This window comes from Vidua macroura, chromosome 2, assembly GCF_024509145.1.
Source record: "Vidua macroura isolate BioBank_ID:100142 chromosome 2, ASM2450914v1, whole genome shotgun sequence".
NCBI lineage: Eukaryota > Metazoa > Chordata > Aves > Passeriformes > Viduidae > Vidua > Vidua macroura.
In genome coordinates, this window is record NC_071572.1 from 40,070,159 (window position 1) to 40,093,870 (window position 23,712).

Consider the following 23,712-nt stretch of genomic DNA (forward strand, 5'->3'; position numbering starts at 1 on the left):
ACGCACTACAGTTCTGGTTTTACTCAGAAAAGAAACAAAAGAAACCTAAACAATAGGGTAAACGTTTATTTGGAGTTAGTTTTCTTGCAGATGATAATTAAGGCCCTTCAAGCAGAGTTCAGGAGCTCCTGTATGGCTGCCTGTTGATCTGCATTGAGCTGTGATATGCATTCTGTCCACAGTCCTCTGGATGTCTAGGAAAAAAAAAAAAAGAGAAGTGGTCTTTATGCAGGCTGAAAGTGTCCAAGGCACATCCCAAACTCTGCTATGTTTAAAAAGCTCAACGTTCACTCAGCTGATTCCTGTAATATACATGCCAAAGAGACTGAAATTCTCAGTGATACACAGGTTCAACTTGAGATGCTCCAAAAGGCTGAACAGCAGCAGAGTAATTGATTCGGAATCCGTGGGAACTCTCTGGTAACTACTACATGAGTTAACAAATGACACTCCTATCTGTGTCAACCACAGCCTAAACCATTTGATCGTTTTGCACTGAAGTTAAAAGACCAATGTTCAGGCAAAACTGAATCATGCTTCTTCCACATAAGTGTTTTGGGCATTGGTGCAGCAGTAACACATAGCTCAGAGCTTCAAGGTGAGCACTGGGATTACAGCATGATGTGCTATATGAGGGTGTGCAAAATTCTGCTACCAACACAGGGTGTGGCTCTTTAGTGAAAGGAAAGGTCAATTACTTCTCAGAGAGAACTGCACAGCATCTCTCTGGGTAGATGTAAACCCTTCATCTGTGCTATCACAGCCCGCAGGTGAGATATTAGCTTTTAAAGTCACCACCCGTAAGGACTGTTCTAATGGCACCAGAAAGTGCTGAATATTAATCAAGATTGAGGAAAAAGTATTTATTCACTTATCAATAGAAACTGGAAGAAATTGGCACCCTGCTTTCTTTAGGATAATGACAGGGAAAAAAATTCCAGGTGACTGATTTTAGGTCTTTAGATTGGCTTTTGCAGTAACAGTATGATTCAAGTAAATTAAAAAAAAAAAGTTTAATTTATATTTAGTATATTTTACGTTCAGTTCTATTATAATACTCTTTTCTCAAAATTTAAAAAGTTTAAAAAATACAAAAATGGATTAAAAAATACAAAAATAAATGCTCTCAAATGTAAGTTTGTGTGTTTAGTTTTAAATACCATTAGGCATTTTAGACTCTTAATGTATGATGAAATACTGCAGAATTAAATGCACTCTTTCAGCATTTCTGATGCATATTTAAATTGATACTTTACACTGAAATATTTCTGGCCTGACAATACCTAAGCAAAGAAGTTTATACTCAATTCCAGTAATGACCATGTTGATCATGTTAGAGACTGGCAGTGAAACAGCTTACTGAGATAATTAAAAAAAAAAAAAAGTCTCCTGGAATCTGGGAAGCAGGAGCTTGTTAGCAACTCCACAACCTTGAAAATTCCTATCATAGTATAAGACTCTTACAGTTAGTAAGAGTATAAAAGTCTTACAACTTTAGTAAAGTCAAAATACTATGTGTGAAGAGAAATAGGATTGGTAACACTGTGCTAAAATTGTATTTTTTAAAAGACACAACTTATAAGATTTTGTTTTTCTCCTTGGTCTGCATTCAGACAATGCAGAAGGTCTTATCTCATAAAGTTTCTATCAATCCTGGACAGAACCAGATATTGTTGTAAACAACTAATCTATACATGTATGTGCCACTGTATTGTTTAAAAAAAACCAACTTGATGGTAAAGTGAACAAATGCATTAGGTAAATCCTAATACAAAGGTGCATTCCTAGACTATGAGTACTAACAGAAAGGATTTATATCTGTCAGGCAGAATCTAGAGCAGTCACTTATGCTACTTTCACTTTGAAACTTGCTCAATTTCCTTCTCTTATACCTTCAGAATTTTAACAACTTTTTCTACCAGACAAAATGGATCTCTCAGGCTGCTACACTCATACAGGTGAATCCGTTCCAATATCAAATGTTCCTAAAATTCTTGAATCTGAATTTTGCCAAAGCAGGTCAAGTAGAAAGGTAATAATTGAAGATCAGCTGCTCAAAATCCTCCATGCTTTTTTATGAGTGACATGCTTACCAGGCACACTCCTTTCTCTCATTAGTACTACATCCACCCAACAACATTTGGCCCTGGAGCAGATCTTGCACTATGAGCACTATCGCTTACAGCACCATAGAGAAGTGCTGTTTAACTACCTGGACATCCCCATCATCATTAAGCAACTCAATATGGCATAAAGGAAGTGAACCTTAAAGCAATTCCCCAAAGGCAGGGAAAACATCAAACAGCCACCTGTATTTGCACAGGATTGAAAAGGGCAGTAGTAAAATAACTTGAGGTTTGCACTCATTCTCTAACAAAGAGCCCAAGCTGCTGCTGTACTAGAAAGTCACCACATGATGCTGCCCACCCTTACAAGAACCACATCTTGGATCAAATCCTGCAGTACAGTTCACTGTTAAAAGGACATGCAAATTTCTCTCCAGATTCTAATTTCTGACTCAGAAAAAAACCCACAAAAACTAATACTGGCTCACATATTAACCATCTCGCTGCATGAAAGTTAGTTACAGTTATTTTATTCAAGTGCAAATGTCGCCAAGTTTTATCATTAATCATTCAAGGAACATCAAAGGATCTCCAAGATCACTGGTTGAACTATTATTCTCTAAGGAGATAAGGCTCTCAAAACTGGGTTAACAGTTTAGTTTCTTCTGCAAGCAGATTCTAAATGTTCCCTTTATACTTAAGCAAGCATTTATTTACCTGCACTTGGCGAACAACGTTAGCCAGCCGCTTGGTACATGGATCTTCGTGTTTGATAGCTTCGTGGATTTCACCATCCGCAATTATACCAAGTATTCTGGGAAGGTTGGAATTGTTGGGACCGAGGACAATTGGGTTATTGCTGTTACAAAAGACATATTGCAAAGGAATTAATGTTTATCTAAAAATAATGTAAACACTTTACATGTAAGTGAAGTGATTTTGAAAGATCTTATTCTAAAGCTGCTTATTTAGGTTTAAGTTTCACACAGCTGAATAAGTATACACAGCTTTGTTGCTTGCTGACAGCATGTTCCCCCTTCAGTTAATATTTAACCACCTGATTCTTTACTCAGCCTAAAATGTATCAGGAAGACGTTCTGAACTTTACAGAACGGCCGAGTTCCATGCAGATGGAACTGTAAATAGTGTGACAGAAATACCCTGCCTAAAAGGACTTATTCCTCCCTCTGTGCCTCCCAGGACGTTGTGTTACTGGCATCAGGAGCGCCAGTAACTTCAGCTCTCTGCCAGCACTCGCCATGACACAGCAAGCAAGTGGTTCTGCTCCCTCTTTCCCAGTCAAATGCTGGAGTGGAGGAGTATTAGCTATCAGGAATCTGTGTGGAACACATGATCTACTTGCAGCCCTGCCCCCTACCATTGCTGGAATGCAGAGGCTGTGAATCTAGGACTGGCAGAGCTCCAGAGAAGCAGGTAGCCAGGCTGAGCCACCTGCACAGAGGTGGGTGCAGAAGTGTGCTGGTACTGCAGCTCTCAATTTCTATGTTCCTGTTCACATGCGTCATTATGGTGTCTCTCATCTGTACCTCACTGTTCTATAACTAGTCTAGGGACCTCAGTTGCCATTTTGAGACTCTGTCTTAATAAAGCACCCAGAGATACAAGGTCTTCACAAAATAGAAAAGACTGTAAGAAATTAAAGTTACTTCCTTTATATATTTCTCCTAAGATGTAATGCAGCCAGAATGTGCTTACTACATTATTATAGCCTCAGAGGCTACATTTCTTCACTCATTTATGAAGTGCATCACACTAGATTAACTGTTTACTTTTTTCCCTCCATTTACCTATAGGAGGGAGCACAAACCCAAAGAATAATCTGTGGGATAAGATGCTGAAATAATTATTAAGGGAGATAGCACTGTACAAGGATTTTTTCCGTATTATTTCTCTTTATACTTCACTTTGTTGGAAAGCAAAAGGGTGCAAAACTACTTAAAAGAAGGCTGCAAGAGAATGTGTGCTGCTTTTAAGAGAAAAGACCTGATCAGTTACTGGTTCTGATATGTAAGCAGAGTGCCAAAAACTTTTCCTGAGATTTTCTGTAAAGATTTTCTGCAGATCCTTTGCCATTAGGGATATATAAAGCAGCCAGGATTGTTTTTTCCAGCCATACAGATGCTATTTAGGACAAGAACAGTAACTGTATAAAAAAGCAGAAATAACATCAGAGAAGGCTCAGTTCTGACATTTTTAATTATCTTCTCTAAACTATATGTAGATTAACCTCATAGTTTCTCAGTTTCGGAAAAAGAGTGCAAGGAAAGAGCATGCAAACAGGCTTACTTTCTGCGTTAGTGTGAAGACTTTGCCTTACCTCTCAAGTAAGTCACACAGATAATTGAAAGTATGAACAGCTTCTTCTTTGTCTTCATGAAGTGGAAGCCATGATAACCAGTGTGGAAGGACTTCTTCAACATTTATACAGTCAGGCTTGAACTTCATTATCTTTCCTATTGCTGAAATGCAGTTTTCTGTTGCATTGACATTCTCTTTGGCTTTGGCATCTGGTGACTGAATGACTCTAACCAGCAATGGAAGCGCCTCTAATTGTTAGAAACACAAGAATGAAGTTTAATTGCACAATTAAGCTATACTCTATTATTACCACAAATTCTACTTGAGATGACTGTATGTATTAAAACCAGGATTTTTTGTGATCCAAGCCCTAAAATCTAATCATTGTAATGTTCCACTGCTTCTACAATTCTTCTCTGCTCAATAATTACCATATGAAAATCAAGCAAATAAAGCTCTGCAAGGAAACAGAAGAAAACAGCTACTGCAAAAGTTTGAATTTGCTTTAGAAGTTCAGAAGAAAATAATATTCCCATGTCTCTCAATTGGAGTTATGCAATCTAAACCACACAGGACACTGCAGATAGCAAGCATTATCTCTTTAATCGAATATGCTCTATAAACACAGGAGGAGGAAAAGCACTGCTACAGTGACATTCACTGTGAATGTCACTCCTTCATTCAGTGTGAACTATAGTGCACATCCTCAGTGTATGCCTGCTGTGTATCTATTCCTAGTGGGCACATCTGTATATAAAAATATGTATGGACATACACATACACATCTCCCACCACTAAAAGATGCCCTAGGAAAAGGTCATGGGAGTAATCTCACCTGGTGAATCAACTTGGCATAGTTTAGATCATAAAAATCAAGGAAAGGAAATGTCTTTCAATGCAGGAAAAATGCCAGTTTTCTTCCTAGGTTAATAGCAATTATATTTTTTTAACAGTCATGTGGGTAACCACATGCACACTTCTAAATTAACATTAATGTCACATTTTTAGCTACTAGTGTCCATGCAGACTTCCAAGCACACTACATGCAAGCAGGAACAATTGTCCTTGTGTTCTGCTAAAAATAAAATGCTAAAGCTGTGAAAGTCTCTATCAGCACAGTAAGCAGATTGTGGAATTGTACAGAAAGCACACTTCAAAATAACTCTAATTACTGAGGAAGAGTAAGATCTCACACCTTCTGAATTTTGATGAGTAAGTAGAAACTTTGCAGTTAAAGAATATACAATCCACTTTCTATATTAACTCCACTGCATTAGATTTTTGAAGAATTAAGCAGCTATAGAAAAGCTGTTAAACATTACAGAACTACAGAAACTTCAGACCTGCTAGCTTATGTATACTGAATGCAGGATAATGATGCTGCACTATTCTCCAAAGCAGAGTTTGTTTCAGAAACGTCTACAATGTCCAGGACAACTGAGCCTGCATTTTATACCTGAGGCTGTCATGGCTGCTGAAGCTAAATCTCATCTCATTTGTATCCCACTCACTAATACTAATGGATGACTCTGTAGGTATGTGTGTCCTTGCAACTGTAAAATTAGGAGGGCATAAAAATGAATCAGCATAATTTTCTCTGTACAGCCTACCAGACAAGTTTTCATCTTGTCTATAAAACAGATCCATTCTCACATAGATACTGTGTTTGGTAAACCTTAAAAAAGCCTTTTGACAATGGAAGTCCCATCTTCTATAATAAGCTTTTCTACAAGGACTGACTGCTCTGACATCTGGCACCACCCAGTTTTGAGGCCACTGATGTGATTTAGGAAGAAATCCATGCAGCTGATTGATACAATTTTCACAGAGAACAGCTGATTTTATTCTTCCACCAACTTAACAGAAGCAACCTTGCCAGTTGCATCAATTGTAACCTTTAATCCCTGATTAGAAAGTGACTTGATTTGCTGTAGTTTTTCCTTACATCGTATTTCTTTGCCCTTTACGAAAACTGGTTTTAGTGACATTTGTTTCATCAGTGTAGCTCACATACCATTTACAAGTTCTTGCTATATTCCTGGACTTTTTTTAACTGACTGCCAAAAATGCTTATATAATACCTCTGCTTCTTCTGAAGAGTGTTTACATACTCTTCAAACTTGCAAAAGAACAATATGTCAGTGCTATATATCAACCAGTAAAGAAAATAAATTACAAATAAAAGCCCACAAACATTATGTTTTTCAGAAATGTAGCAAAACCTGTGGGGTAGATAACGTCTCATGACATGGATTTGTTTTTAATCACAGCATATCTTCATTTAAAAAAAATCACAAAGTTCTTTCATGTATGCACAAAAGGATTTAGAATACTTTTGAGGTGTCTGCTAATAAACTGTATGCTGTAAAGCTGGAAGTTTATTTATATAAAATTCAACTTAAGGAGAAGCCAGGTGTCTGAGCATAATCAAGGATTATATGTCCAAGTAGGAAGAGAACGATCAAAGATTTTACAAAGTTTAAGTGGGGTAAGATAAAGTGTAATTAATGAAAAATAGACTTCAACAGATGCTAAAAAGCTCAAAAAATTCGAAATGAGAACTGTCTAGACAATTCTAAATTTTCATGCTCTTAATGATTCATTGCAAGGCATCCCACACTGCTTTTTCTCTTCTTTTTAAAAAGACACCTTATCCTGATTGTTATCATGTAACATTACATTACATTAACAATGAAAATTACAACCCTGATGGATGTAGGTAAGATTTGTGTCAATCCCTTTCAGATGATTCTTATTTTCTTACATCATCTAATTCAGCTTTCATTTAATATTCATGTAAAATACATATTTTAAAAGCATACTTAGATGATTATATATTGTCTTAAGAAAAAGGGAAAAAACCCTTTGATAAGGGGTGCTACTTAGTGTGCAAATTTAACTTTGGTGACTGGCAAGAAGAGTGCAAGCAGACAATTTCTTTAAATTTAAGATGAATTTGAAGTTTCAAAGAAATTTGAAACATTCAGAAAGAAAGCAGACAAAGTCTTTCTGATAAGTCATTTGACTTCTTACTTTACAGAAATCAGGCTCTTTTTTTATAATCAGAAAGCAGAGAGCCACACAAGTCGTATTCTAGGCTATTCCTTAATATGTCTCTTGTGTTTTTTCAGACATCCAAAGGCTTTTGCATTAATATGTAACCACATCAATATTAGTAGAAAGCATCTATGAGACAGCTGTGTATCAAAAAGATGGTTTTTATGAAATTAACATTTGCATGCCAGATGATATTTTAAAAAGAATATGTAAATCAAGTTTGCTAAGCAGTCAGTGCTGCAACAGAAATGCTACTAAGCAGAAAACAATAAAAGCCTGAGGAACTCAGGTACTTTATCAATCCATCAGTTTACGACAGGTAATACTGGCACTCTATTTCACTGCCAAGGGGAACAGACCTCACCAACCAAAAGGTGAGCCATTTTATTCTTTTAACCCCCACGTTCAGGTAGTTCCGTCGGCCATGGGTCCGTACCTGGGCAGACGGGCCGGTAGCTGTCCCCGCCGAACTGCGCTATCACTCCCACTCCGTAGGCAGCCGCCTGCCGAACCTCGGGGCTGCTGTCACACACTGACTCCAGCATGGGCCTCAGGAAGTACTCGGCGTACTTGAAGGAGGCAGGGCTGCAGTGCTCCACTACATCGTCAAAAATGCACAGCCCCCACTGCCGGTCTGCCCACGGCCGATGCGGACACTGTGGCACAAACACCCAACAGCTGAGACATCTTGAAATTATTGTACAGCCAATGATTATATCAACAACAATCACAGGAACAGTGGTCTAATACTTTTGTTAAAATCTTCATGGGTTAAATTCAATCCTAAAATCATGTAATTTACAGTAGCAATCGTTCCAGCAATACCATGAACAAAACAAAATCCAGGTGTCTATCTTTCCACCTCTGTTTCACACTCAATCACATATATCAGTCTCCATTTTTTTCTAGGAGTCTGCAACACTTTTTTGTCCCTCCTCTTGAAATCCGTTTTTGAGATACTGGACAGTCTCAAGGAAATTAAATTTCTCATTTCTCAAAACAATTGTGTGTCAGTGATCCTGGGTCTTGCAACACAGATTTTAAGTAGCACAGCAGCAAGCCTGCTCAAAAAAGCATAGGGTAACAGCCCTAGGATCTAGGTCATGCTTGATCTAGAATAAACCTTCTATTTTGTAAAACAGTAGTTGCTACATTCTATCTACCAAGTTCTCTAAGACTTCAGCATGGAAGGCATATTAATGCATCATTTAAATAAAAATTAAAGGGAAACAAGGTACTTACAATTAGGTTGACAATTAGTGGAAGTAACCTTTCAAACCATGGCAGTACCTTCTCCTTGTAACTACTGAATATTGAGTGCAAAATGTCTGATACTTTAGTCAAAATATAAACATCACTGTCATCCTGAAAGGAAAAGGATACAATTCACATGAAAACTAAAAATCTTTAACGGAGTGGAACTCACACAAAGTGCTAAGGTGTCTAAACTAATGGAATAAAGTTGATTAATGACTTTTTTTGTAAAACCTTTTGTTTTAAGTTTGCTTATTTTCAATTATTTGTTTAATTGCGGAATGATAGATCAACAAAATTATTTGGGTTGGAAGGCACCTTAAAAATCATCTAGTTTTAAACTCCCTTCCATGGGCAGGGACACATCCTACCAGTCAGGGACACTTCCCACTACACCAGGTTGCTCAGAACTCCACCCAACCTGGCCCTGATCATTCCGAGGAATGGGACATCCACATCCTTCTCTAGGCAACATGTTCCAGTGTCTCGAGGGACATAAATTGTTACTGTCATGTAGATATTGAGTCGAATTCATCAAATATGGATCTCCTCAAATTAATGACAAGGGTGTTGTGTGGGACCCTCTTAAAGGCCTTACAGAAGTCAAGACAGATGACATCAGTTGCTCGTTAGTCCATCAACACAGTCACTGCATCACAGAACCCAATCATTTAATCAGGCACGATTTGCATTTTGGAAGCTTTATCAGCTGTCTCTAATCACCTCCCTGTCTTCCACAGCCGCCGGGAAAATGCGTTCAATGATCATAATGGGCACAGAGTGAGACTGACGGACTGGTAGTTCTCCTTTTCACCCTTCTGGAAAAGGTAAGTTGATTGCTACAACTCAGTTGCCTAGGACTTCCAGGCTTGTTTCAGGGACAGAAAAATCAGATCAAGACAAAACTGTCTTGTGCAAATTTGCTGCTTCAATGTGTCCCCTTTACAGAAGGCAAAAAGCCTTTTTCCGCTTTGTAACTTATAGATACCCTAAGAAGCTTTTATGGAAAAGTAAATGGATAACTGCCTTTGTGATGAAGATTGTGGCAAAAATATAACAAATATTATTCTCCTCCTCTTGTTGTTAAAATTAATTTTTCACCTTGGCCAGTTAGTACATCAAACTGGTCAAATAAAGAGCCTTACTTCAGAGCTATCAATTCAAATTATATCTATAGGTGAGGATTAGTCCCTGGCCACATATGTGCTGGGAAAACTCCAACTTTCTTCTACAGCAACTTCTGTTGTACTCAGAATGGTCCCTTTAACCAGTTTATACTTTAACAGGCAGGGAAAACAGTACAGCTAGTTTCTGGTCCCTAGTGACCTTCACCTTTCTCACCTTCTGGTGACAAACTAGTAATTGTTTCTTGTGCAACAGGCAGCTTCCCACAACTGGATATTTAAACCCTTCCTAGTGAGCCAATTTCTGCATCATCAAGACACAACTCAAGCAGGAACCCTGGAAAATTCACACAATGACATTAAGAGGTAGAGAACTGCTCCAGCACACCACAAGGTCCACCTAGCCTGGTACTGCCTGTTGACCATCAGTTGATAACAGATGCTTGGCAAGAGAGTGTAACTCTTGCTTGGTGTGTGCCTTCTGCTCTCTACCAAATCAGCAGTTTAGTTATTGCTGAAGTGAGGGCTGGATCTGAAACTACTGTTTGAATAACTTTCATTACTTCTGTGCTTCTTATATTTCTGCTGCCTTGAGGTAAGAGCTACATAAACATACTCTGAGACCAAAGGTTACTTATTTCTTAATTCTGTCCATATGGCAAGTGATGTCCTCATCCCACACCTCCTTTCACAGGGTAATGCAGACAAGTCTTTCTCCAGACTTCACAGAACAATCAGCAAACATTAGAACATTTTTAAAAATGCCTTGCAACTCTGCTGCAGAGTAGGGATACAGCTTTTCTGAAACTGCTGCCTGCTTGCATTTTCTCACAGTACAGAGTGACATACAGGAAATAAAAGGGTCTTGGAGGCAACAAAAATATATCCTCTTGAATGCTGGCCTAATTCTAAAAAGCCTAAAAAGAGGGTCAAGAACCGCACTGTTATTTAAGACAGTATTTACATATGGGTATGATTTCTGGAGTCTGCATACAGGTAAAACTCATGTGATCAAGCTTCACACCTGCATTGTGCAGCAAAAAAAAATTCTTAGCTCTTAAATTTACTGAGCATCCTTTGTCTCATGTTATAAGCAGCAGCATTCAGTCATTATTACCCTCTCTCCATAGTAATAATGATTTAATAAAATTATTGTATCTCTTCTACAATTACCTGCACTTTAAACTATTAACTCACTTTGGTGCCCTAGTGTGTAAGTAGCTAAGTAGTCACTTTGGTATAAGCAAACACATGACGGCAGCTGTTTATCCTGTCCTTTTCTGATACTGTTTTTGGGCTATTCTTTTTGAGACAGGCTCCTGACATGACACACCAGATGTCTTGAAATCAGAGGTATAGAGGACCAAGGCTAAGAGTCACCCAGCTTGCAAGGCTCAAACAAAAAGCAAGCCAGCAAGGCTAGACCCAAGGGACGACCTCTTTGCAGTCTACAATTTCCTCACTGGGGGAAGATGAGGGTCAGGCACTGATTTCTTCTCTGCGGTGACCAGTGACAGGACCAAAAGGAATAACATCAAGCTGTGTCAGGAAAGGTTTTGGTTGGCTATTAGAAAAAGATTCTTTCCCCAGAGGGTGGTTGGGCACTAGAACAGGCTCCCCAGAGACTACCACTTCTGTAGTGTCACAGCACCAGCCTGACAGAGCTTAAGAAGTATTTGGACAATGCTCTCAGGCACATGGTGTGATTCTTGGATGCCCTGTGATGAGGCAGGAGGTGGAGTCAATGATACTTGTGGGTCCCTTTCAACTCAGCCTATTCTGTAATTAAATAGTCTGCTGTCAAATCTGTATCAATGTTAATGTCATGCAAGAATTGTTTGAGCAGATGAAGAAAATAAAAAGCCATATCCTGAACTTCTTACTTCAGCATATCAGACAAGGAAACCTTTCATATTTTCTAATTCACAAATGTAGTGTGACCCACTTCTTACTGTAAGTTTTGAAGGATTATGGTAACAAGATTCTTCTTTGAAGAAATAATTTTGAGGATGCCCTGTGCCCTAAGTGAGTCAAAAGCATATTTGTGCAATATTTCCATCCTGGTGCTTGATCAGTAGAAAAACACTCCAAACTAACTTACTTCATCTTGTAATGACTCTTCAACTTGTTCATCATAGTCTTCATCTTGTCTTTTCACTAAATTAAAAAAAAAATAATTAACCCACTACCTTTTTATAAGTGCATAAGAAGCCTGTGAAAGGGAAAAATTATGCAGAAACAAATTTAGAAAACAGGAAACAGTAGCTGACAGTGCAACAGGAATTTTCCATTTTTAAGAAGCTTCAAAAAACTTTCACAGAAAAGGACGAAGTACAGGACAGCTCAATTTAAGAATGTGCAAAAATGCACATAAAATAGAAACAAACACACCAGCTTGTCCACAAAGACAAGAAAAGTACTTAGAAATGAGCAACTACTATTGCTTTGAGAAAACTGCAAAGACTTCAGATTAAAAAAAACCCATGGAAATGATAACACCATAGATGTGCACTGTCTTTCAAGTAAATCTGTCCATTAACTTTTGATTAAACTACAGTATTGCTGAAAATGATGCTATCTTCATCTTCCAAGAGCTTACAACTCATGGATTCTGTTGGTTCACAGTCCAATTATTTGCATAAATACACAAATCAATGAAATCTAAACAGATTTTTCTCTGTGTTCAGAAATAATTAGAAATTCTGCTTTAAAGAGCTGCCACATCCCATGTTAACAGGATTTGTGTTAACTTACCCTGTCTTAATTCTTGATTTTTAAAGTGCTCTTCTAGTTTTTCTTTCAGTATTCCTCCAAGTTCTTCAAAGTGTTCATTGTTAAGGCAGCCATCTCCCATTACCTCAATGCACTTGTGAAATAAAACAATCAGATTTTCAGCTTTAAAATTTAATATGACATTAACATTTATAGTCACAACAAATTTCCTGTAGAGGATGCCTTGCATTTATTCGAGCCATTTAAAGAACACCAAACATGTCCGTTCTTATTTCAAAAGGCTACAAACAGGAACGCCACGAAATTTGTAAGAACATTACCTTGGCAAAAGAATGCATTATTTCTGAGAGGACATCAGACTCTGGCTCCGTCCCAATGGCTTTGATGAGAGCGTCACACATGAAGTGCCACATCTGCGTGAGGTACTCCGGCCCACGAACCCTGGCACATTCAAGAAGGAGGGGCATCGACTCTGCGGCTGCCACTCGGACACGTGTTATTATTAAGGAAAGACAGCAATCAACACCAACAAAGTGCTTAGAATTTAAGACCTCACCACCCTAACAAAGTTCTCAGTTTTCTACCCGAAATTAATTTCACTACAATCCATGCATTTGCTTTCTTAATTATATATAGATTAAATCATAGGAAGTGTTTTCAAGTCTGTTTCAGGCCATGACAGAAAAGTTGTTCAAGTTCTATTCTGCTTTATTACACAAACATCTCTTTTTCTACTGATTGCTTATTTAAAAAGAAACGAGGGGAGAAAGTAGGAATACACTGCCTAAAACAGGGTGTGTAAACCAACATTCTCTGAAACAATTTCTGCTATAAAGTCACAGACTATTTCAACACTAACACTTTCAATTAGTTTAGGAAAATAGCAAGCACAATTTTGATTCCAAATTTCCGTTTTCACAGTGGAATTTGCTAATAGGATATCATCATGGAAATAGAACTTCAACAATGGAACCATCAGCTTTACAACTTGCTCCGTGTATTCCACAAATCCTTCTTTTAGCTCTTTTGCATAGCAAACCTGAAAAAGAGAGCACAGATATGCCTCTTTTAAGAGATAATACTTATATTTTTCAACTATGTACAGCTGAGAGAGAGATTGCTAAAAGTGCAAGGGTTTTTTTAGTTTATTTTAAAAAACATGTAATAATCAATTTCCTTTCCCCCTCAACTGTGGTAATTTGAGAAACCCTGATAGCAGCATGAGGTCTCACTCTTAGGGCATACATGTATTTTTCAAACCAAATTCCAAACAGCAATATTTGCAAAAAGGAACTACTTTTTAACATATTAAATTCATTTAAGTTTTGCTAAAAAAGGAAAACCATCTGTTCATTTAAAAAAATTTACACTCCTAAGTAAATAAACTGTTTTTAATCAAGTAAACCACATGCAACTAAGTGCCTGTAATCCAAACTAAGCAGTATCACCCAAAACACTTGTTTATGTGAGACAAAAAAGAATATTTTGGTTACAGATTTTGGCTTCAGACTTGATTGACCAGAAACACATAGATCATCAAAACCATTTTATTACTTACCAGCATTTGGCATGCAGTTGCTTTTTCTTCAAGGCCTGCAGTTTTAATTCCAAAACTCTGCTGATCACCTATGCTTACAAATTCCCAACCATCATCATCACTCATATTCTCCATATCTTGTGCTGTTATACAGAGGGGAGGAAAAATAATCTAAAAGTGCTACAAAATCATTTATTTCAATATACCTTTCAAGCAAAACATAATCTTAAACCTACTGTCTAAAAGAGCCACTTCAGGTTTAATGGATGCAGTCTTCATTAAAGGTCCCATGACAACAGGAAGGTACTGCTGAAATTCCTTTCCAAGAATTTTACACATTCTGGCCCAGGCAGAGATCATGTAAGAAATCTAGAAAAGAGAAGGCAGAATTTTCATGTCCCACATTTTATTTTAATGCATACTTAAAAGGAAGGCATAAAGGAAATGCATTACACAACAGAACTTTTGAAAAGATTTTGTCAGCAGTCCATAAAGTTTATTTCAAAGAGAAGTACTCCAATATGCAATCCACATAAAAATGCATCTTCAAAAGACATCCCAAGTCTAGCAAAACCTTGACAGCACCTCCAGTAAGAGTTGCTATACATGTAAAAATGAGACATTATAAGATTCATTATTGCATTGCAAGTGCCTGTTCTAAAAAACAGTATTTTTTCTGAAATATTTCCCAGATTTAAACAATACTACCAAGCCACACTCCTGAAAATGTTAAAATAGAGCAAAAAGTAAAAAAGGGTGCAGTACTATGTTTTCAGAGGAATATTTGCTTTCAAATATACAAGTTAAAACAGCTGTCTGCTCATTAGAACAGCTGCTTAACATGTCTTGTTGATCTGTTTATAAGAAGGTGACAGCAAGCTCAAATTTCTTCTGCAAATATAGGTCCTGGAAGTCTCATTTCCTAACCACAGTTCTGTGAAAGATTCTAGGGCCATCTTAATGTCAAGTTTTGTAAGATAGGCTGGACAACTACCCTGAAAGGCCAGGGAGGGGGCAGAAACATCATGTATACAAGGAATGCTTTTAATACCAATGAGCTATTAAGACACAATTTTAACATACCTGTGGATCATCATCTTCTAGATCACTGAAGTCTGTCTGCGTCTTCAGTAATAGCTGCATAACATCTGATGCATCCTGCATAAACTAGATACAGAAAACAACTACGTTTTTAAAGGCAAATTAAGATGCTACTTCTCAGAGACTTAAATGCTCACTTAAACTTTTTCAGGCATCCACAACAAAACTAAGTTCCCTTTGAACTGCATACATTTTGCCCCTGACACTGCCTAAATGTGATGCTGTGTCATTTTTCTTAAGGCAAAAAAAAAAAAACCTCGAAGAAAAAAATTCTTGCTTTCAACATTTTTCAGTGTGACAAGAATTACTTAAGCTACAATAAGATTTTATTGCAGATTTGTGAACTTAAGAAGCAATACAGTCACCTCAGAAATGGAAACAAAGATAAGCACAGAAATCAGCAACAATATAGCTGTATGTTTAACAAGTGATTATATTAATTCAGTGCTAATACCACATAAAATAAAGGCATAAAAAATGTACGTATTCAGACCATTATATAAAATCTAAGCTTACCTTTTCTTTGCCAACAGCAAGACCAATTAGACTGATGCATTCAATAGTCTTTCCTCGTAGAAGTCTTAATTCCTTCTGAACAGCATTTTCAACAATATGTTTTAAGGAGGGCATAAATAAATCATAGTAGGGAACAAACTTCTCCTCCACTGTATCTGCAACTGATGCAATTGAAGTCACAACTTGCTCCAAAACTAGCTTAGTGCCTTTCTGTATCAACTTGGAAAGAGGAAGAATAAAGTGTTATATTTTTAAATCACACATTTTACTTAAAAGCATGCCAAATATAAAAATCTGCTTTTGCACATATGCTAATTCTCGTCAGTTTAGACCAACATCAGCAGATAGGTATACTGGCTCATTTCTGAGGTCTTAGTTCAGCTATACTTTTTCTGCTTATGTGACAAGGTTACCCTCCATCAAACAATTTGTTCAGTGTATTATACCTCTTGCAATTTTATCACCATAATGGAATGAAGATGCTTCACTAGATTATCCAAATACGGAATAAGCAGTGACTTAGGACAATCTTCAGTGAAGTTTATGAGTGCTGCAGCTGCATGGGCTTGAACACGCTGGCTGCCTTGATCCTCCATGGTTTGTAGAAGAGCTCCTATCACCTGAAAAAGAAATACTCCTTTTTCAGACAATAAGTTTCTGAAGGGGACATAATTTTACCACATTTTATCTGTACTACTCTAATACTTGCCTTCTCATGAAATTTCTTTTGAAACCCAGGTGCAAAGTCAGTTGCCATTTGTCCAACAGCGTTACAAGCAGCATATCTTACTCTTGGATGCTGAAAAAGTATTTCCCTCAAACAGTTAACAAGCAGTTGTAAGAGCAGAAATGAAAACATTTTGAAATAATTACTAGAACTATACTCACAGGATCCTGAAGGAATAGCAAAACGAAATTAACAATTTCATTTAAAATTCCCTCCATCTGTTGGTGGCAACCTTCTCCAATGGCAGAGAGTGCCATCAAACCAGCATGCCTGTACTTCCAGTCAGCTACAGAAGAGTGAAAATGAAGTATTACTCATTTTGGAAACTACCAAGCACCACAAAGATGAATCACCTTTTCTTTGCAGGGGCTGGGGGACACAGGAGGAGGCAGAGTGAAGAACAGGAGATGGAAGGGAAGTTAATGCATCTACTTGATTTGTTAAATACTTTTCCATTTTCCTCATACATACTTCCAGAGATGTACAAAAAATTGAGTGTCTAATCCAGGCCAAATCCAGACCTAGAAAAAAGAATTCTTAACTGCTGATACAAGTACATACACAATACTAATACCTGGAAACTGCATTTTAATTAAATGAGCTGACCAGGCAAATATCAGGACAGTATTTTTAATATTTTTATTTCCCTCTACCCCATCTCTTTTCTGTTTTAGTATCACCAGAAGAGCCCATATCTTCCTCAAGAAAAAGGTCTAATGACTCAAACAGTATCTGAATCTAAAACAAATAAATGATTGGTATTAAACTTTCCAGCAGTCTTCTCATGGCTGTAGGAACAGTAACATTGCACTTACAATGTATACTTTCCCCACCTCCAAGTCATATTAACTTATTTTTAGAGTAGTGGGTATTGTTGAAATGAATCTTTCATGCCCCTTTCTTTTTTTGGAGCAACATGTGAGAAACTCCAATTTCTTTTATTTCTTTTTTACAAAAATCTTTCTCTGTGCTAGAAATCATTGGGATTACAGAAGAGAAAACCAAAGGAATAAACAGGTTTACAAAATGACCTGGGGGAAATGTACATTACAGATCTTATCTCCCAAAATAGCTCAATATGTCATTATTGCTAGTAACCTATTATGTTCCTGGAATGAAGAACATCACAGTTCAGAGTAGTAGAATCCTGACACTCAAGCTTCTGTCTGACCAGGATACAATGAAGTATCATCTTGACAGAAGGTACAACAGAAAAGCAGCAGTTTATTTTGTGCTACTTCAGTTCATTAGATGTTCTTAATTAAGCCTACACTTCATGACTCTCACAACATTACTGTTAATATGTACTCCAAACTTGAAATGAATGACTCTACAAAATGAAACACAATCTTCTTTGGACTATCTGGCCACCCAATCAAAACTCCAAAGTCCTACATTATTATTTCAATAAATATTTGAAAGAAAGAGGGGATAGGAGAAGGAAATGTTTGACTTCTGAAAGGACTGTTAATGTTTTAATCTAAGTCGCTTCATCTTTCCTCCCAAATCCCTACCAGTGAGAGCTTTAAATCCAAACAACATCTTTTGTATTTGGATGTATTAATGGTTATGGACAGCTCTCACCCACAAGAAAACAAACATCAGGCATGAATTGCATGACCACCCCCATTACAGGAGTCAGGTCTTTCAGTGATTATTAGACCACACTTCTCTGAATGTACTACAAAATTAGCTAGTTGCTAGCCTAGAAGCTACCAATACTGAGCCAGATTAGCTCCTTTCATTAATAAAACTTTCTTTACAGAAAAAACTTTGATTCCAAACTGACTTTTTTAGTGTTTTCACACACAGCAGATGCTACCTTGAGTAGCCCTCTGTTCCATACCCAAAATGCTAACAGCTTTTTCTGGACTGGGTTTTAAACCATGAAGGCAGAAATAGTACCCAGAACTTCGTGTTATCTTCTACTCCAAAGGCTCGAACCACAGGTCAAGTGAAAGCGCATGAAAGCAACGCACAGTATTTTTTGAATCATTGGCTGAGCAGGCATTACAGGTATTTTAAGAGGAAAAGAAGCATACAAAACAACTGATAAGAATATATAGAAGCACCTCATGAAACAAGTATTAAAAATCAGCATACCAGACTGACAGCCTACCAATGATCTCAGTCTATCAAATTCCAAGGGGAAAAAAACGAACAAATTTTCCTCTATAAACTGTAAATGTATTAAAATTTCACTTAAATGCAGCACTTCTGAAGAAGCAAAAACACTGAGCTACAGAAAAAATGGTGGCACTTTAGACAAACTTAAGGTACCATAAGGGTCTGCTTAGGGATTTAGAGAGAATATTTTGAAATAGAAAAAACCCATGTCTTCCCTTATTTTTATGTAATTCCCAGTGTTTAAAAAAAATTGTATTATTTTAATGACATCTCTGCTCAGCTGTCCATGTACCAGAAAAAATGTTGTAATGCACTCTATGTAAGTTTAATAAATCAGTCTAAGAGAAAGTATAAACTTTCAAGTTCACAGCATTTACAGTTTTTGCTGCTGACATCAAAAGTGGAAATGTATAATAACATATCAAGTAGCAAAATAAAAAGACTTAAGAGGTATTGAAGTTCTTGGAAAGCACAGAATTGTTAAAAAATAATAAAAGAAAATGCAGTTACTTACGATTCTGAAGCATTTGCATAATATGTTCTTTAATCATAGGCAAAACAAGTTTCCCTCCAAGGCCACATGCCATCCTGTCCAGCGCACTCTCACCAGCCACTGCATTGCTAAATATCGATTACATAAATATCAGTGGTTTGATATCCACAATAAAACAAGCAGTCCAACAGGGAGCTCTTCCCTGCAAGTTCTAGCCTTCAAACTTTTGCCATCTGAAAACACAAGCCTCTTTAAGTAAATAAACCATACCCAAATCTGAAAACATATACACCAGTCACAAAATAGTTATTTACTATTCACTGAGACATTTGTTTTCTGCAGGCCACTGATTAAGTCTACTACCAAAGAAACTTGAGTCTTACTAGCACTAGGTCAGAAGGTACAGACTGAATTTCACAGCAGTTACATACACCGAGAAAGCTGAAACTAAATTTGCAATGAATGAAGTATTGGCCATTGCCTTTTTGTCACGAGAACATAAACCAGTTCAGACTTGCTATGATTCAGGTGAACCAGCAGAATTCAAACTTTGGCACACAAGAGACCTTTCTTGTATGGCTGTACCCAGTAGCATGGTCTCTTGTCAATGACTTGGGCAGAAAACATCCAGTCCTGGTAAGGAATTTGTGACTCTTGGCCAGTTACAGAAGTTAGAATAGCCCAACATTATCTATGCAAAGTGATTTGTTCCACCCAATGGAATTATTCCCTACAAAAAAAGCAAGAAAGTTTCCAGGACACAGATAACTATTGTTACAGTCTGGGTATGGCTGGCAGTATAGTAACTCAAAGTTATCGCAGTCCATCCTAGACACCCATGACGATGAAAAAGTTGAGTAATGATGCACAAAGGGATCATTCTCCCCCTTCTTTAAAGTTTCAGTCAGTTGGGTCAGAAACAGTCTTCTTATTATTATGCTTGAATCCCCAAGTCTCATTACAAACCATAAATAATCTAGAAACTCACATGTTGTGAACAAATGTGATTGTGAAAAGAAATTGACAGCATTGTATTTGCTCCTCAGATCAGCCATGTTCAAATAAACAGACACATCACCAGCAGGATAATGGAGCATGGGCATACAGGGTTAAACTGGAGGAAACTCACTAAAGTTAACAGCAGCTTTCATCTGAAATTCTGTTCCTTGAGCTTTCTTCCCACCATTAATTCACACATTCCGTTTCAAGAAATAAAGATAGTTTATCTCAGAAAAATGACCACACATCTCCCTCTAATGTTTGCAAGGCTTTTGCCAAGAAAAGAGGAAGTCGGATTAATCTTTTCCTCCTTTAGAATTTCACTCCTTTATGAAGTTAGAGCAACAAAAAACTGGAAATGCTCAAGTATTCCCTGCTGCTTTTGTGTGGGCTGACTCATATCCCCATTCATCAGATCCGAACACACCCTAACTAGGGCGCAGCCCGATGATCATTAGCCTGTTCCTGGGACTGCACAAAATTTTCAGTCTTCTTATGAAGCTACAAAGACTCAAGCACCAGGAGACGTTAACATGCACATCAGCTACTGAGCTCTCCACAAAGGTGAGTTCAATGGTGGGAAGCACAAAGCAGCACCAGGAGTGACCCTGCTAAAAGAAAAACTGCCCTCACACACATGATCACCAGAGACCAGCTCATGCCTAGTAGTTCGTGTCTAAGCCTCTCCTATTTGAGGGCCAAAGGAGCTCCTTCAGGCTAAGGCTGTTGAGCATAACTTGTTTTCTGATCTGTGCTTACTCTACTTGTGACTTCTAACAAAGAAAAGGAAAATTTTTATTACAAAATCCATAGGCAGCTAAGCTGTATTTAGAAGACTAAAGTTACTCTGCTGACAATAAAGAGGAAATGGCACATACCTCAAATGCATGATTCAGCATACTTACTAAGCTGCCTAAAGCAAGCCATCTGAATAAATTTCCACACCCTGAAAGGCTTGATAAGGATATGAACTTGAATATTCTATTCCCCCTTGAAATTTTATTGACTGAAAAGATTTAAATACTTAGCAAACCTGAATGTAGTGGTTGTGTCTGACACCTGTATAGCAAAATTTCAGCACTCAGGAAAGAGGTTAAAAGGGTATGGTCTACCATGTGAGGCAGAGAAGAAAGGACAGCTCACTTTCAATTTCATCATCAAAGTAAAAAGATTATTTCAAATAAGGTAAAGATTAAACGGACAATTCCATAAATTCCTATGCATCAGTTCTACAGGTGTCTTTACATGCCTGCTATCTATTAGAAGTTGCTTTACAGCTCAGGGTAAACGAACTTCTCTTCTATTGTCTATTTTCCTGTGAAGATCTCTAAGTGTTCTGAGATAAATTGTCTCAAAACACTAATTACATCTGAATCTGGATGAGCCAGGTATGTCAAAGAAGTGTCTAGACTTGTAAATGAACATCCATGTCTTTACAGAAGTGTGGAGATAGTTACCTCCTACACCTATTTCTGCTTTCTTCCATTTCACTCTAACAGTAGCTGGACAAGAGCAAATGTAACAGGATGCTGTATGCAAACTACTATTTCAGTAAAAAGTTGGAGCAAGCTGCAAAGCATACAGGGATAAGCAAATCCAAATGACTGAACGTCTTTAGATCTTTCTTGCTAACATACAACAAGATAAGCTATTGCTAGCCATACCAAGGGATGTAAAATAATAACAAAATTGTAGTATTTTCGAACTAGGTGAAATCCAACAAGGATTTCATGTCATGCCTGATGACATCCTTCCAAAGTCATCTTTTTCCTAAAACAACACATTTTCAAGGGCATAGATACAGAAAAATACAAAGACATTGGTTGTGAATGATTAAACAGGTCAATATGCTTCAACATGGCTTCCAGCTAACTTCAGAATTAGCCCTCAATTTAGAGGATTAGGAGGCACTGACTTCTAAACTGAGTAATATAAATGACAGAAAAAAACAAAAGCTAAAGGCTTTGAAAAGCTCTAACAGTACAAAATAGCAAACGTGGGGACATGCAGTTTGTCTAATTGCAGCAAATATGAAAACTTAAATAATTTACTTCCTTGCTGAACACTTCCTAAGTAACCTACGTATAAACTGCACATGACCAAAGGAACAAAATTACAGTAGTTATTTGAATAAAGAAAAAGTAATGCACTACAGGCATTTGCATTCTGCACTTTAAATGTGCCTTTAGCCACAGCCTTGATAACACATTGAAACAACTGGTTTCATAATTACCTGTCAAAATCATCATCTGCAAGCTCATCTGCATTTGCCCAATCTTCATCTTCTTCCAAGTCAACCATCATTGCTAACATCTGAGGAACTGAAGAAAACAGTTTTAAACTGTGTCTGATCTCTTAAAATAGATTCTTAAATAGCAAGTATGAATTTCAAGTTTTCTCTTTTCAAAAAATTTTGAAGAAAAACAGCTTTTCTTCCAGTGGCAGATGGTCATGTCTGCCAAACTGCATCAGCCAATAATCCAGAACTGATTGCCAGAGAAGTATTTCCAGAACACTCAAACTGAGATAAAAAAATCTTGAGTGTAACTTACCAAGACTCAAAAAATTTTAGTAGATCATGACAATTACAAAAAGCAAATTCTTTATTAAAGTCTATATTCTTGAAAGAGTTAAAACCAGTATTATAGGCCTAAAGAACTCTGATATACTTCCTTAATTTTTCTGAAATTCTGACATCCTTTGAACATCTACTAATGAAAGAAACTATTAATTAAGAAAGAATACTACTGAACTCTTAATTTTATTAACACAATAGATTTTGTCATCTATACAGTGGTCGCTTAGCATAAAGCTTTTCTCTTACAATGAGACCATGGTTTAAAACTTGAGATTTCCTTTTCCCACCTAATGCAAATTTTTCTTTTGTATAATGAACGTATGTTGCACATTATAATCCACCAGTTTTCTTCTTCTACCTCTGTAGATTGAGTTTCTACTTCTACCTCTGTAGACTGTCCATTCTTCTCATTCTAAGTCTTTATAGAGACTATTACACAATCTCTTCTATCACAGCATTAAACTACTATGCAATAAGCATCACCTATTCTTATAAGTTCTCACAGGAGGAAGGAGCACAGTGGTTTGTCTGCTCTAAGTCTACCAGGTGCTGTGCCCTTCAGAAGCACAAGGGGTGAAAAAATCTACCTTGGGCTTTCAGAGCAAATTAAGGTGCTCTTAAGCACTTCTTTACTCTCTATCACACACCAACCACTCAGAGCAGTTATTTGAATTTAGTATAATTTATGCAGCGAAGTTTCACTTTGACCTGGAAACAAAAGGTTTCAGTCAAATACTCGACCTTTGACCTTAAACAATCTTTTTGGCACAGCCTACCACACATCTTGAAGACAGCCATCACAGGTAACTGTCCTTTACAGCAACCTACCTGAAAAACTAGTAGGCATCCTGTAACTGTTCATGCTGCTAACGAGATTTACTGGAACTGATCAAGTATACTGCAACTGCTGAATTTCATAATACACCTACACTATTGTAATCTACCAGACAGACAATACCCTAAGCAAACTCACCATCACATATCTGGACAGATGAGAAACTTCTGGTCAACTGATGACAGAAAAAAATATTGCTTACTGATAGCATTGTAGGGCAAGTATCAAAAAAAGATCAAATTATGG

The 23,712-nt window shown here is 37.2% G+C and overlaps 1 protein-coding gene across 1 annotated transcript in view; it reads right to left on the minus strand.

Annotated features, from left to right (window-relative positions):
- Positions 1 to 46: 46 nt before the first annotated feature.
- The window catches only part of IPO5 (importin 5), a 41,333-nt gene continuing 17,667 nt past the window's right edge, over positions 47 to 23,712 (minus strand). The window contains exons 9-26 of the mRNA XM_054003350.1: positions 22,287 to 22,374; positions 19,076 to 19,182; positions 16,596 to 16,720; positions 16,417 to 16,506; positions 16,154 to 16,327; positions 15,708 to 15,926; positions 15,174 to 15,257; positions 14,327 to 14,459; positions 14,112 to 14,233; positions 13,496 to 13,592; positions 12,874 to 13,046; positions 12,575 to 12,686; positions 11,922 to 11,977; positions 8,685 to 8,807; positions 7,879 to 8,098; positions 4,405 to 4,633; positions 2,784 to 2,925; positions 47 to 194 (exon numbers count right to left, since the gene is read on the minus strand). Coding sequence (XP_053859325.1) covers positions 108 to 194; positions 2,784 to 2,925; positions 4,405 to 4,633; positions 7,879 to 8,098; positions 8,685 to 8,807; positions 11,922 to 11,977; positions 12,575 to 12,686; positions 12,874 to 13,046; positions 13,496 to 13,592; positions 14,112 to 14,233; positions 14,327 to 14,459; positions 15,174 to 15,257; positions 15,708 to 15,926; positions 16,154 to 16,327; positions 16,417 to 16,506; positions 16,596 to 16,720; positions 19,076 to 19,182; positions 22,287 to 22,374 — 2,381 coding nt within the window. The 3' untranslated portion in view covers positions 47 to 107. The remainder of the gene's footprint in view (positions 195 to 2,783; positions 2,926 to 4,404; positions 4,634 to 7,878; positions 8,099 to 8,684; positions 8,808 to 11,921; positions 11,978 to 12,574; positions 12,687 to 12,873; positions 13,047 to 13,495; positions 13,593 to 14,111; positions 14,234 to 14,326; positions 14,460 to 15,173; positions 15,258 to 15,707; positions 15,927 to 16,153; positions 16,328 to 16,416; positions 16,507 to 16,595; positions 16,721 to 19,075; positions 19,183 to 22,286; positions 22,375 to 23,712) is intronic.